The sequence below is a fragment of the Microtus pennsylvanicus genome, chromosome 5 (assembly GCF_037038515.1).
Source record: "Microtus pennsylvanicus isolate mMicPen1 chromosome 5, mMicPen1.hap1, whole genome shotgun sequence".
NCBI lineage: Eukaryota > Metazoa > Chordata > Mammalia > Rodentia > Cricetidae > Microtus > Microtus pennsylvanicus.
In genome coordinates, this window is record NC_134583.1 from 136,881,467 (window position 1) to 136,895,574 (window position 14,108).

The 14,108-nt window shown below is 50.3% G+C and overlaps 1 protein-coding gene across 2 annotated transcripts in view; it reads right to left on the reverse strand.

The window, feature by feature from the left end:
- Positions 1 to 286: 286 nt before the first annotated feature.
- Hspa12a (heat shock protein family A (Hsp70) member 12A) overlaps positions 287 to 14,108 on the reverse strand; it is a 149,747-nt gene continuing 135,925 nt past the window's right edge. For both annotated transcript variants that reach the window (XM_075974542.1, XM_075974544.1), the window contains 6 exons: positions 13,514 to 13,685; positions 10,149 to 10,235; positions 9,522 to 9,626; positions 8,592 to 8,850; positions 5,926 to 6,029; positions 287 to 4,511 (listed from right to left, as the gene is read on the reverse strand). In XM_075974542.1, coding sequence (XP_075830657.1) covers positions 3,874 to 4,511; positions 5,926 to 6,029; positions 8,592 to 8,850; positions 9,522 to 9,626; positions 10,149 to 10,235; positions 13,514 to 13,685 — 1,365 coding nt within the window. In that variant the 3' untranslated portion in view covers positions 287 to 3,873. The remainder of the gene's footprint in view (positions 4,512 to 5,925; positions 6,030 to 8,591; positions 8,851 to 9,521; positions 9,627 to 10,148; positions 10,236 to 13,513; positions 13,686 to 14,108) is intronic.

Below are 14,108 nucleotides of genomic sequence, written 5' to 3' on the forward strand. Positions count from 1 at the left end.
AGCCTACGCCTGCAGGGATGCCCCAGGGCAGGCACCACCCAGGCCTCCCACACTCCTCACTATGGTGAGACTCTAGCCATCTGCCTCCTCTCCAGCTAAACCACTCCTCCTGTGGAGGAGACAGGACCCTGGGCATCGTTGGGGGCGTTGGTTCCCAGCAAGGGAAGGGCCTGTCAGTAAAGCTTACACCGCCTGAAAGAGGACTTGAGTCAGGAGGAAGTCATTAATGATCCCCCATCAATTCCATCTATACGCCCGGAACGAGAAAAAACTACTCTAGGCCAAGTGAAATTCAGTTTCTCTTTATTAGAATCTGTGAAGACAGAGCGTTTGCAGGTGCCGTCCTGTCTAGTTGCGGACGGCTGCAGTTCTGTGTGTCGTTTGGCTCTACCTTGTAGTGAACAAGACTCCCAGCGGCTGAGATCATAGGATACTGTTCCACAGTTCAAACAGATGAGAGGTGGTATGATATTATGGCCAACAACATTTAGACTAGCCACCCACTTACGCCATTCCCCAGCGTACGTACTTCGCAGCCTAATCACACGATTACATCACTACAATGTGAGATTCGGTCTTCGATTAATAATAATGCATTTTGACTCCTGTTTAATATCGGTGCATGCAATTCTTTGCTACCCTGGCGGTTAACCAGACCTGGACGCTAATTAGAAGCTAAACTTGGTCTAAATAACATTCTAAGGGTGGGGGGGCAGGCAGGTTCTGTAACCTGGACTCAGCCATCGCGCCCCAGGACCTCTACAGAAGCACCCCCTTTCCTATTGTATGCCACCTCCTGTCTGTCAGTCTGCATTTAGGAATGCCTGCTGTATACAGAAAAGAGAGTTCAGTAGCCAGATAATACACACAAAGACCACAGACCCCCCTCTAGAACTTTCTAAGTTGGGGAATGTGTCCCAAGTGTACGTATGCAGTGCTCTGATACGGTTACGTCGGCTGGGGTAGGGATAGACTGGAGAGCTTCAGCTGGAGTTTGATGACTGGGGCTGCATCTCTGGGCCAGAAGGAAGTCAGGGAAGTGACCGCCCCTTCTCCGTCATCAGTTTGCTAAGACTGCAGGTCTCTGTCAACTCATTTAAGCAAAATAGGAGCAAGGAGACAGACCTAGCATAATCTGAGGATGTTTATGCTAGCCAGGAAAAGAAGGGCCCAACTGTCCTGCTCACTTACTAAACCCAACAGAAATCTCAGCTCATGTATCGTTTGGTTCCTCTGATCATGAAGGGTGCCACGCTTTGCCTTGCCAGAGAGGAGAGGTCAACAGCCCTGAGAGACACAAAGTGTCTGGGGAGGGAGGCATGGCTCACAGGCCGGTGTGCTCAGCTCTGTCTGGGCAGGAGACGTGGTGCATTACCCTTCACGCAGAAGCTTTCCGCTTTGGGCAGGGCGTGCAGGTGTGGAAGGGTCTGCTGAAGCTGTCGGTCTGGGTGGTCTGTGTGATCAGAGTACTCTGACCCAAGGCACCTCTAACTATTGCTCAGTCTTGCATACATGTCCATGGCATGACATCAGCACGAACAGTGATCAGTGAGAGCGATTGGGAGACAAAGCTGTGGAGCTTACAGGCAGCAGTGTAATTAACCAAAATTAGGAGAATTCTCCTCAAACAAGCGCACAGTAGAAATAAAGATTCTGTACAGGATTCTAGTGCTCTATATACATTAAAATTATATCCGTTATAACAAAATTGAAAGTCTATTTGAGGACTGTGGCCGGAAACACCAAAAGAGAGGCCCATGAGCTTCCAAGGCAGAGTTAGCAGGGGAATCCTAGCAAGCATTCTGAAACCTGGATTTGACACCCCGCCATTCCGTTTGGGGTTCCCATTCTTGTGTCCTATGGTTTGATAGCATTTTCACATTCTAGCAGGGAATTTCTGCAGCAAGTGGTGTGAAAAAGACAACAAGAGGTTGGAGTTCAAAATGCTACTTAAAATCTGTGTATTGGCTATGATGACGGGTTCACAAATCCAACTTGCATTTGAAGTTCCCTTCCCTCATTCTGTACTCATTCATTCATTCGCTCATTCATTCATTCATTAAATCATGCACGCCTCCAGTGATCTGAAATCAGAACGAATTCCAGCAGGTAAGAAAGGCAGCTTTGAACAGATCAAACGGTTCCTCGTCCTCGGTTGGCTCTGGAACGTTGGCGAGACTGGCTTTGGCTTTGCACGGAGGGAAGGCGAGAACACAGAACCTAGCTGGCTCATTGGGCAGCTTCATTCTCAGGGTTCCTTTTGTGACATCCTTTTCCTTCTCTGACCCTTCCAGTGAGGACTAAAAGGGTGACCCCACCCCTCTCGTAGGAGGGCTGGGTGTGTGGGTACGGGAAGGTTTGAGGCCACACTGTGTGGTCTGTGGTTGCTTCAGCTCTGACAAAATCTCAGGTTCGAACTCGCAAGCGAACACGAAACATGCAGGCCCTGTCTCTGCAGAGTCAGCTCTGGCTTTAGGGGTTAGATTCAGACCTGCTCCTGACAAGCACCCAGGCGATTCTGAGGCAAGGGGGCCACAGACCTGCTTTGTAAGAGGCTATTCTCATCTGCCAGGTCTAGGTTTACATGCCCTTTTTAGTGAATTTGAAAAGCTGAAGATTCGATCGAGACATTTCACAGAACAGAACCCCCTTTTGTATTTCCTTATTGGGGGATGAAGAATAGTTTCACTGAAGGTGTGCATGGTTTGCAAGGTAGGGGCGGGGGTTGCTTTGGAGTTCTGGGCTTGGTGATACATATAAACAGAGCAAATAAAAACTTCATTTTCTCAAACAAATGTCCTACTAAACTCACCTATGATTATGCAGGACCTCTGAACTCAGGGTTTGTTGTTCTGAGAATTATCCTCTGATCTGTATTTTCATTTACTGGGTTTTCAATGAACCCCAGTCAACTGTGGTCCAAAAATGTGTGACAGTAAAGTATAGTAAGATATGCTACGATAGACCACATTCATACAAATTTTATCAAAGTGTGTTTTCATGGTTGTCCTATGTCATCATTAGCTGTTGTTGCTAATCTCTTACTACTTTATTAAATTGAACTTGATCATAGGTATGTAAATATAGAAAAAAACATAGTATATAGATAAGGTTTGGTATTATCCACGGCCCTGGGCATCCACTGGGGAACCTCAGGGTGTATCCTCTACAGATAAGAGGGGACCGTTGTAATGTGGGGTAAGTCACAAACTCTTCAGTGTGCATTTCCACCAAAGGAGGCTTTACCTGCTCTGGAAAATGGAGGTATCGGCACCCTTGCCTCCACCCTGCCCCTCCCCCCATCCTGGTTGAGTTAGCCAAAACCATCCTTCATTGAGCCTCCTTGGAATTTAAATTATATGAGAACCTAAAATGGTGCCCGGTGTGGGCAGTCTTCTCCCACCAGCGTAAAAGAAATACTGTAAGTTACCGCTGAGTCACCAAGAAAACGAGATTGAGTGCAGGAAGCTGGCACTTCCTATCCTTTGCCATCCAAGGTAATTTAAAAAGACCTCTGAGGAGGACCCCTCCTGGTCAAAGGTCCCGCTTCACACCCAGAGAGATGTCCTCCCTCACAGGGTCCTCTGCATGGCAAGCAGGGGCTGTCTTACCACGCAGGAACCTGTGAGAGCTGGCTGCTCCAGGATCCCTGAACTTCCTATTTCCAGACCTTGATACTAAATTTCTGAGTTTTTCTGACTCCAATATACTCTCAAAAAAAAAAAAAGTCTTTAGTTAATTCTCTCCCTGGTTCTCATCTTTCCTACTGAAATTTAGGTGGGCGATGGCAAGGGTCAAGGTCAGGGGCAGAACAGTCAAGGTCAGCGGATGCAGAGGAGTCCCGGGGGCTCGTGGCGGGGAGGGGTGGTTACATTAGTAGTTTAGGAAGTCGATCCCCACTTTGACACTCTTTGAGGTGGCTATATCAATGGCTGTGGCCTTGATCTCAGTGTCCCCGAACTGCATAAGGGTCTGGATTTCCCTGCGGGCAGGCACCGCTGCGCCACTGGTCCCCGTGAGATCCAGGCGGAGCGTACCACACTTTCTCACCCCTGGGTCAGTGATGAAGCTGACATCGTCATGCTCGGAGCTGTAGACATTGATGACAATGACCAGCTGGGAGGGCTTGGCGGGAGTGTAGCTGCGCTTGACCAGCTCCCCCAGGGCCACGGACTGGTCCGCGGAGATGAACTTGTCAAAGACATCCGTGCACCAGCGGGTGCCGTCCTTCACCAGTAACTTCTCGGGGGGATGTTTCCCCTCCACGTAGCGGTTCAGCACGCCCACGCCGTAGGTGAGGGGAGACCGGCGCACCTTGATGACGGCAGGGTCCAGGCCAAAGAGAACAGCGCCCTTGAGGATGGTGAGGCCCACATCCTGGGGGATGATGATCCTGCACTTGTCACCAAAGGCAGCCTGCACCGCCTGCTGCAGAAGGGGGGCCTCTGCAAAGCCACCCACCAGGAAGAGGAACTTGACCGTGGACACCTCGGGCTTCTGAAACAGGTCCCCTGAAAGGGAAGGAGAAGGGGAGATGGGATGACCCAAAGCAAGGCAGCAAGGGGGAAACACAGTTGCCTGAGTCTACAGAAGGGACAGCTAACCATGAGCATCAGCTGGCATTGGCTTTGCATGAGCTCATTGAACTCAGTTTGGACTGAGCTAGTCTGATAAAGAAAGGTTTATACACTGTATGCCTGGAAACAGAGGCCAAGGCTGTGCCAAGTAGAAGCCTAACTTATCGGAGGTGGTGCTGGCTTTAATCAGAACTCATTCATCATGACAATAGTATCCCTTTAAATATGTGATCCAAGCTGTGAGAAACAGTTGTGTCTGACAGTCACAAAGGTAGGTGAGGGATGTATAAATGGTATGATGTTGGGATCCTGGAAAAAAAAATCCCCATCAGGTTACTGTGTGTCCAACTTGTGGTTGGACAAGGATAACAACACACAAGATGGCAGCACAGACAGACTCTTGTCTTGCTGGAACCCTTCCTTGGTTCACAAAACAGTTCCTTCATTCCCCGTGAGGCCAGGATCCCTAAGTTTCCCCAATACTCCAGACAAGATACAGTCCCAGGGCTTGCCACTCTAGAATAGTACTGCTTCAGAGTTCCTTGACCTCTGGCCTTCAAGGCCAAAGTGAAGCCCAGGTAAGGGCAGGCCCTCAGCTGCTCAGCTCTCCAGAATGGGTGGTGTCCAGCAGCCTCCCTCATGACGTGCCCAATCCCTGCCTGTAGGGACATTTTGTTTGTGATCTAACAAAGCTTGCCTGAAGATCAGAGTGCAGAGCTAGCCACACTAGTTAGCCATAGAGGCCAGATGTGGCATAAACCTTTAATTGCAGCACTTGGGAACCAGAGGCAGAGGGAAATCTGGAAATTCAAGACCACCCTAGGCTACACGAGATTGAATCTGTATGAAAGAGAAACAGAGCTCACACAAAGGTGATCCTAGCACTTGGGATCACATGCCTTAAATCCTAGCACTAGGGAGGTGGAGACAGGAGTGATATGGCTGGGCAGAGAGAAGAATAGAAGGCCGGAGGAGACAGGAGCTCAGTCTGAGGATTCAATCTGAGCATAATCTGAGGTTTCATGGAGAGGCAGCCTGAGCTTTTGTAGAGACAGCATTCAGTCTGAGGATTCATAGAGACAGGATGGCCCCTTTCAGTCTGAGCAGTGGTTGAGGTGAGAATTCTAGTGGCTGGCTGCTCTGCTTCTCTGATCTTCAGCACTAACCCCTGTATCTGACTCTGGATGTTTATTATTAAGAACAATTAGAAACTGTGCTACCCCTGCCCGCTCCAGAAGGCTCCATCCCTGTAGCTCCCAGATCCAGGTCACCTACCAACTGGGCTGCCTCAGTCCTGTCCCTGTTACCAGCTCTGTCCCACAAGTGGCCAAGACTCAATGGTACTTACGGAGGTGTTCGATGATGCTGTCGATGGTCGGCTTAAAAAGGGCGTTCATGGCGTCTGGACTCATCCTCAGCATCCCCTGGGAGGACCACTTCACAAAGTCCACACTGGGAACAGTAGCAAGAAGAAAGGGCAATGAATGAGTGTACAGTGCCCAGACTGTTCTGCACGGATGTCTGTCCCATCATGACGACAAGGTATGTTAAAGTCAAAAGCATTCTTGGGAATCCACTCAACTGCCTGAACCTGGACCCTCGGAGACTTGAGAGCTAAGACATAACCTCATCTGTTTCTCTCTGCTCTATCCCAGCACCAAACGTCCCCCCGGTATAATGAGGGTCAGTGTCTAGCACAAGAGACAGGGATAAGTAGAGGCCCTCTGTCTTTCATTTTGAAGGATGCTAGGATCTGCTTTGGTTTTGAGACAGGGTCTCACTGTGCAGCTACAGCTGACTTGGAACTCTCTATGTCGACCAGACTGGCCCCAAACAGAGAGTCTTCCGCCTCTGCCTCCCCTAGCACTCAGATTACAGGTGTGCCGCACCACACCACTTCTTTAAAGAACGGCCGGAAGGAAGAATCACCATTATTCTTTTTTCTGAAGTGACCAAGCCGCCGAGGTAAAATCTCTTTACGTGTGCTCCAGATATGCCAAACAGAAAGGGCAAGACATGGTAAGTGTGGGTCCACCCCAGTGAAATGCGGACACAGGCAGCGGTCATCAGTGGGCGCTTACATCCCGGAAGGAGACACAAGCAGACTGTATGTGTCCCAGATGTGGTGTATTGGGAACTTGCAGCATCTGCAGAAGAACTGCCCAGGGTCGGCTTTCAGTGCCCTGACATGGGAGAAGAGGATTTGCAGAGCTCTGCTTCTCCCTGAGAATTATGGATAGTAATATTGCTGGGGGGGGGGGGCGATGCTTTGCTTCCAGTGATATAGCGGCAAGGTGCCGGTGTTCCTGTAAATAAACTTTCACCAATGCTCCTGTGAAATTGGGACACACACACACATGCACACACACACACATGCACACACACACACATGCACACACACACACATGCACACACACATGCACACACACACACACGCATACACACACACAAACCACAGACACACACGCATACACCACAGACATACATACACCACAGACACAACCACACACGCGCGCATGCACACACACACACATACATGCATACACACACACAAACCACAGACACACACACATACGCCACAGACATACATACACCACAGACACACATACACCACATACACAACCACACACGCGCACATTCACACACACATACATGCATACACATACACTACAGACACACACACGTACACACGCACACACACAGACATGATACTGGAAGAGGATTGGTAGGAAAGTAGGAAAGAAGGGATCAATGGGATGGAAAAGAGGAAGATGACAGAAGTGCTGGCCAGTTTCAGTGTCAACTCGACAGAGGCTAGAGTCATTTTGAAGGATGGAATCTCAGCTGAGAAAATGTCCCATCAGATTAGCCTGAGTTTTCTTAATTAGTGATTGGTATGGGAGGGCCCAGTCCACTGTAGGTGGTGTTACTCTTGTGATAACAGTTATTTTTAATATGGTCTTGTTATGTTGCCCAGGCTGGTCTTGAACTCAGGACACACCTGCTTCAGCCTCCACATTGCTGGGATTACAGGCATGTGTTACCACGTATGGCTCAAAAGCAATTTTTAAAAAGATATCAGAAATTTAGGGTTTTTTTCTGTTAAAAATTATCAGCTTTAATCCAAACCGTCTATATGGGTTCATTTTACAACAAACTAAGCTGTAATTGCAGGCCAAGGCCTTGAAGAAGCAGGGAAACTAGATTCCCCCTGGGGTTCACTCACCTGGAACACATCAAGTCCTACTCTAGACACCGCTATAGCAGCTGCCTGTGGGGTGTGAATCAGAGCAGTCCCCATAGGCTCAGAGATTTGACTGCTTAGTCATGGCAAGTGGCACTATCCAAAAAGTATTAGGAGGTGTGGCATTGTGGGAGGAAGTGTGTCACTGTGGGGTGGGCTTTGAAACTTCAAAAGTCCATGCCAGGCCCAGTGTCTCTCTGTCTCTCTCTGTCTCTCTCCTCTTTCTCCTCTCCTCTCCTCTCCGTTCCCCTCCCCTCCCCTCCCCTCCCCTCCCCCCTCTCTCTTTCCTCTCTCTTCTCTCTCAGTCAGTGAATCAGGATATAGCTAGCAGACAATTCTCCAGCACAATGTCTACCTGCATGCTCCTTGCCATGATCATAAAGAACTAAACCTCTGAAACTGTAAGCCAGCCCCCAATTAAATGTTTTCCTTTATAAGGGTTGCCTTGATCATGATGTCTTATCACAGTAATAGAACAGTGACTAAGACATCACCCAAACAAAATGTCCCATTTTCATAAAGCTATTATTTTCTCAGGGAACACACCAGCGGACACGTAGACCACACTTTCTGTGACCTGGGTATTACCAGACAGAAATTCATGTTACTCCCACAACAACCTTTGAGATAACAAGAATCATTGTCCCCATTTTCCATAGTAAAGTCACTTGCTCAAGAGCACACCATGCATAGAGTCAGAACCCACGGTCCACGCCCTGTCAATGCTGCCCGCCCCCACACTCTCTGTAGCCCAAGGTGAGCCAGCTTACTTGCTCTTCCTCAAGGCGTGCTCCACGCTGTGTCCCCGGAACTTCTTGTAGTAGTCGATGAAGGAGAAGGGCAGGGTGATGTTCAGGGGATTCGTCCGGTCTGGCGCAGCGGCTCTTTTGCGAGACTCAAAGGCGATCATTAGGTCAACCCAAGCCGCCGGGCGCTTGATCTTGAACTGTTCGATAAAGTCCTCTCCAAATATTTTACAAAGCAGCTTTTCAAATTCATAATCTACTCCCAGAGATCCATAGGGACCGCCTGAGAAGAGAAGAAAACGGAACCCACGGTGTTAGAAAACCAAATGCTGAGATCCAGGCCTCCCTGTGTTCTCTGGGGCCCGGTACACTGGGGCCACTAGGCACACAGATAGCAGTAACCATCCCCACTCACACCTCAACACCCTTTGGCTCTTATTCTGTGGATTTCCCCCTGCAGCAATCTAACAGTCTGTTTCGATCTATTTCATTATTAAATCAATACAGATAACTTCAAAAATCGCAATCTTCCATCTGAGAAAGCCCATAGGTGAGGTCTGGAAAACAGCAGGACTTAGTTAGACCCATGCAGTCTGTCGATGACATCACCTCATCTGTGGATGACATCAACTCATCTGTTGATGACATCGCCTCGGAAGACTTCCCCTCCCAAATGGAAAGGTATGTTCCTTATTTTGGTGATCTTGATCTAGGTGTAGAACTCTGGCCTTGGATTTCAATCAGAGGTGGTAAGAAGCTACAGGTGAATCCTGGTAAAACTTCAGTAACAGCCAGTTTGGCAGTTTGGTGCCCAAACTCAAGGGGTGGTTTGTCTTTGAAAGAACACTTAGTAGACCTTGCTTTCCAACTGTAACCACCACCCAGTCTGATTTGAAATGAGTGAACAAGAAACGGCTGGAGGCCGGGGAAGCTAACCAGCCAGGCAGTACTCACCTGTTGCTTTGTACAGCTCCTTAAGGTGCCCCTCGGGTAGGCGTATCTGATGGACTGTCAGGTCTACAGTGCCTCCACCGCTGTCGACAACCACGTACTTGTCACCTGGCACAAAAGACAGCAATCTGTAAGACACACCACGTACCTGTTCCCGCTCCGACACGCCGGTGAATGAGAACTTGGACTCGTTACTCACGTCAGCACTGCCAAGAGCACAGTGGTTTTTGTTAATTAGTAGCATAGCAAGTTACTCAGTAACTAAGAGAATGCAATCATGCCTGTCCGAGAGGGCGGGCTAAGCATGGATGAAGAAGAAGCAGGCGAGAGACTCTAGAAGACCGAGGCTTTCAGGTCACATAAGGCTGTGTCCCCGCCCCAGCCCGTGACATGCTCTCCAACACAACTCCCTCCAGAACTGGGGAGCCTTTTCTTCCTCGGGAAGAGTATCTGCATGGTTTTCTGACATGCGGAACTCCGGCTCCCAGAACGGTGGTCCCTGAGTGAGTGGCTTTTAAAGCCCCTGCACTGAGTATCACCCCAAAGTGCAAATGTGATAAATAGGAATGCATTTTTGCAGGCAGTGAAAACAGATGATAAGTAGGGGCAAAAGACATCCTGATGCAATACCTTCCTCCAGCTCAGACCAGATCTCTCCTATGACATTCTCCACCAGGAAGGTCCGACTCTGCCGGTTACGCCGAACGTGTTCCTTAGCTGGCGGCAGACACGAAGAAAAGAGTCAGCATCAGAGAGCATGAAAAAGAGACGCTTGTCTGCAGCTGCTGGAGACCCCAGCATGGTGGGCTCGAGGACGGAGCATTTACTGACACTGGGCCAACAGGATTAATAAACACACATCAAAAACCAGAAAGCCAGTTCCTCCGAGGGAAGAAGCCCTCATCTTTGGCCTATGCCCAGCTGTAAGGCCTGCCCTGAGGAGATTCTTGGCCGTGGCCGTCTTCTGGGGAGTGGGCTAATGAAACGGGCCAGTTTCCCAGCAGCCCACAGTGCACTAAGTGGGCTTAAACCTTTTCGCATCATGGAGCTTTGAAATGCCGGAAATATTTTGCTCATAGGAATCTCTGTCCTGCAGCTTTTGAAGACACTGTACAATTGTGCCACATGGGGGCGCTTCAGCCACAAGGTAGCATCTGAATCTAGGGAATCCCAGCTCTTATCACCAGGATACCCAGGAGATGCCTCTGCTTGTGCGCTGAGTGGCTGGAATGCCTTTGGGACAGACAGGGCACGAATAGCCATCCTGGGCTTGGCTGAGAAGGGTGAGGTCATGGGACTGGGAAATCCCCAGATTTCTTGTCTGGCAATATGAATCCTTAGACCAGAGGCCCCCAGGGCTTTGGAGATCTAACAATCCCCAAGCTTGGAAAAGCAGAAGGGCCAAGAAAGGTACTGAGAAAGGATACGTGGGAAGCAGCAGGCCACAACCAAGTGGGCTTTAGGGCCAATCACTTAGCCCTCTCGGTCCTCAGTTTTCTCATCTATAAAATGGGGATATCACTAGCTGGTCTAGGTTTCTCAGGGGCTCCCCGAATACACCCTGCTTGTCTACTGCACACCTGGAGTGGCTGCCTGCACACAGTAGGTGATAAGAAAGGCAGAGCACCTACTATGAGACCTGGTGGCCACAGAATGACAACCGTGACAAATGATTTCCTAGAGCAGCTCTGGGGTGACAGAGTAAGGCTCTCCTGCCTCACCTCCCTCCCTCCCCACCATTCTGTCCTTTACATCCCTAAGCTACCCTGCTCCTTCTGAAATGCCACCGGATGCCACCATGCTGATTATCTGACCACACCCAGGAGCAGTGTCTGCAAACCCAGCTTCGCTAGGGGGTAGATCAGCAAACGCCCAGCTGGCTGCAAGTTCTTCAGAGCCTGGGTTAGAGTGGTCAGAGGGGCACCCTAGGAGGGCCCCCCAAACTTGGGCTCCAGGTGAGCTACATTAGGCCAGAGGTATGGCTCAGTGGTAGAGCACGTGCCTTGCATGCGAGCAGGTCTGAGTTGAATCCCAGGCATGGCAAGAGCCAAACAAGAAACAATGTCTCAGGCCTTGCAGCAGGGATCCAGTTTGCTAAACAATTAAGATGTCCACAAAATGGAATTCATAAAAAATATCCGAGAGAAGGCGACAAAACATCTTTCCAGTTCTCAGAGAACCATCCCAGTTTTTCAGGTAGATTAAGCCCAAGATTGGACAAATGTATCTTTTATGAATCCCATTAAAACCCATCAGGAGTAAAATAATGTTCCCTGCAAACCCTGAGTAGTGGAGGCTGAATGCCGGCCAGTCCCTTCCCTCTCCTGGACCCTCTATCCACTGACCTGTGCTCACAGGGACCCACAAGCCTGTCTGATGTCCCCTGGGGTCCCTAGAGCTCCCCAGCCCCGGGAGAGCCAGGCTGACACCTAGAGCCCTGCCAAGGCCTGCAGGTCATCAATGAGGGCTCCAGACACCAAGCCCCCTCCCCACCCCCGCCGTGAGCGCACACAAAGCCACAGGACAGACATGACAGAACGGCAGTGGGGAGACATGACAGAGTAGAGGAAAGGAAACCCAAAGACAGACCCTGAGGAAGGATCTCAGCAGGCGCCTCCTGAAAACCGAGAGCCAGTCTTAAACCATATGTAAAAGCTGTGCCAAAATCAATAGACCCTGCTATGAATCTCTGTTTTTGAACTGAGAATTAGCCTGTAAGACACAGGCTTTGTCTTCTTTCCAAGGAGACAATGGAGAGAGATGCGCCTTTGTGCATTTGAAATGATAAAGCAACCGGGTTCCTTGGAGGAAAGGCTGGCCTTGGCAGCCCTTGGCAAGGTCAGGATGGCCATCAATCAGGTTAAGGACTAACCCAGCCCTTGGGCATACCCCTCCCCTTACCCTAAACTTCTCCAGCCCAGGGGTTGGGCTGCCCTTCCCTAAATAATCCAACCATTTTGGTTGCTACCATTATTTTTTTTTTTTTACCTTTGGGCCTCCTGGTTGCTGCACCTGTTTTCCCCTCCCCGCCTCCCCACAGGGCACAGCTCAGTCTGGTCAGTCCACTCTGGACTCCCCCAGATGTCTCCGCCCCTGCCTCTAGCTAGCTATGCTCTCTCTCCCTTTTATCTCCAGTTAACCTTCTCCTTCACCATGCCTAGGAGCAGTTGTGTTCCTTTCAATGTTCCCTTCCCATTCATTTTTTAATTAAGATCTAAATTTAGGTAAGGCAATCCTCACTAATGTCCTTTCTAACCTCTTCCTGGGCCTGGGCCCTTCCAGGGCCACTTGGGTGTGGACATGGGTAGAGGGTGCATTCTGCCCACCTGGGAACTCAGCAGAACTCAGAGCTGGGCGTACAGCATCTCCCGACACATACAGTGTGCCAGGTTAGTAGCCAAGCTTTCAATGGTGCTTTCACCATGACCTCGTCTCTCTAAAACCTGGAGCCCCGGAGAGACCACAATGCCTAGACCTGTGGAGCACACAGTTCTGGGGACCAAGACAGTCTGTTTATACGGGTAACTACTTAAGGGAAAAGCCCTTGAAATGCCCAGGTTGGGTCAGGCTGAGCAAGGGCTCCTTCCCACAGGGTCGGGACAAATCAGCCACTTTCTCAGCTATGGCACCTAAGGAGCTCCACGCTCCAGGAGCAACCCAGTGAGTAAGACAGCAATTAGCCAACGGTCTCAACGGAGAAATTAACACAGGCACATTGAGTTAGACTGAGTCGGTGAAAGACAGTCTCAGATCCTAGGAAAATGCAAGGCTCAGAAAGGCTCTCAGGTCGTCCCTGGGGTCTCGGAGAGATGCCCCCAAGGGGTGGGTGACAAGCCGGGGTAACCAATGCTTAGCTTATGGGGAATCCTCTAGGGACCACGTAGGAACACCAAGCAAAGAGGGACTTACTCCACCTTCCCCGTGAAGTATCCTGACCCTGGCAGCCTGGGCTTGGGAGGGGTGAGCGGAGGGAGGGAGAGAGAGAACAGAGGTACCCTGTGTGAACCCCGCTCCTACTGTGTCACTGGAGCTGCACCCATTGACCACCGCCTTGCCGCTGAGCTCGATCATCTGGTGCAGCCGCAGCTTCCGGCAGTAGATGGAGGCGGCCTCGGGCTCTAGGGCGATGATGAGCTGCTCCGAGTTCTCGGGAGAGGCCAGGCCCGCCTGGAAGAGAGAGAGACAGAGGCTGGAGTTGGGGTTCCCGAGGCAGGCCTGCTCAGAGGACACCACATCCAAGGAAGGAATGGAGCCATAAACTTAGCTTGTGTAGGGAGACATCCCCTCCACAGCCTCTGCAGGATTTGATACTGGGGGTGGCCAGGCATTGAACCCTCAAACTTCTCTGAGTATGCAAAGGGATTCTGGGAAAAGCAGGGCGCTCTGGCTACAGGGCCTCCGTCCCTGGGGACTGTGGACGGTGGGTAATGATGAGGTTAACATGCAAGCGGTTGGGGAACAGACTTGCAAAGGCTCTGGCACTTTGAAACGCATCACAGATAGAAGGCGGGTGGATCCATTCCCTGTGACAGTGGGTCACACACCTCCTGACAGGCTGTGCAGATCCTGATCTTGGTGAACAAGGCCTAG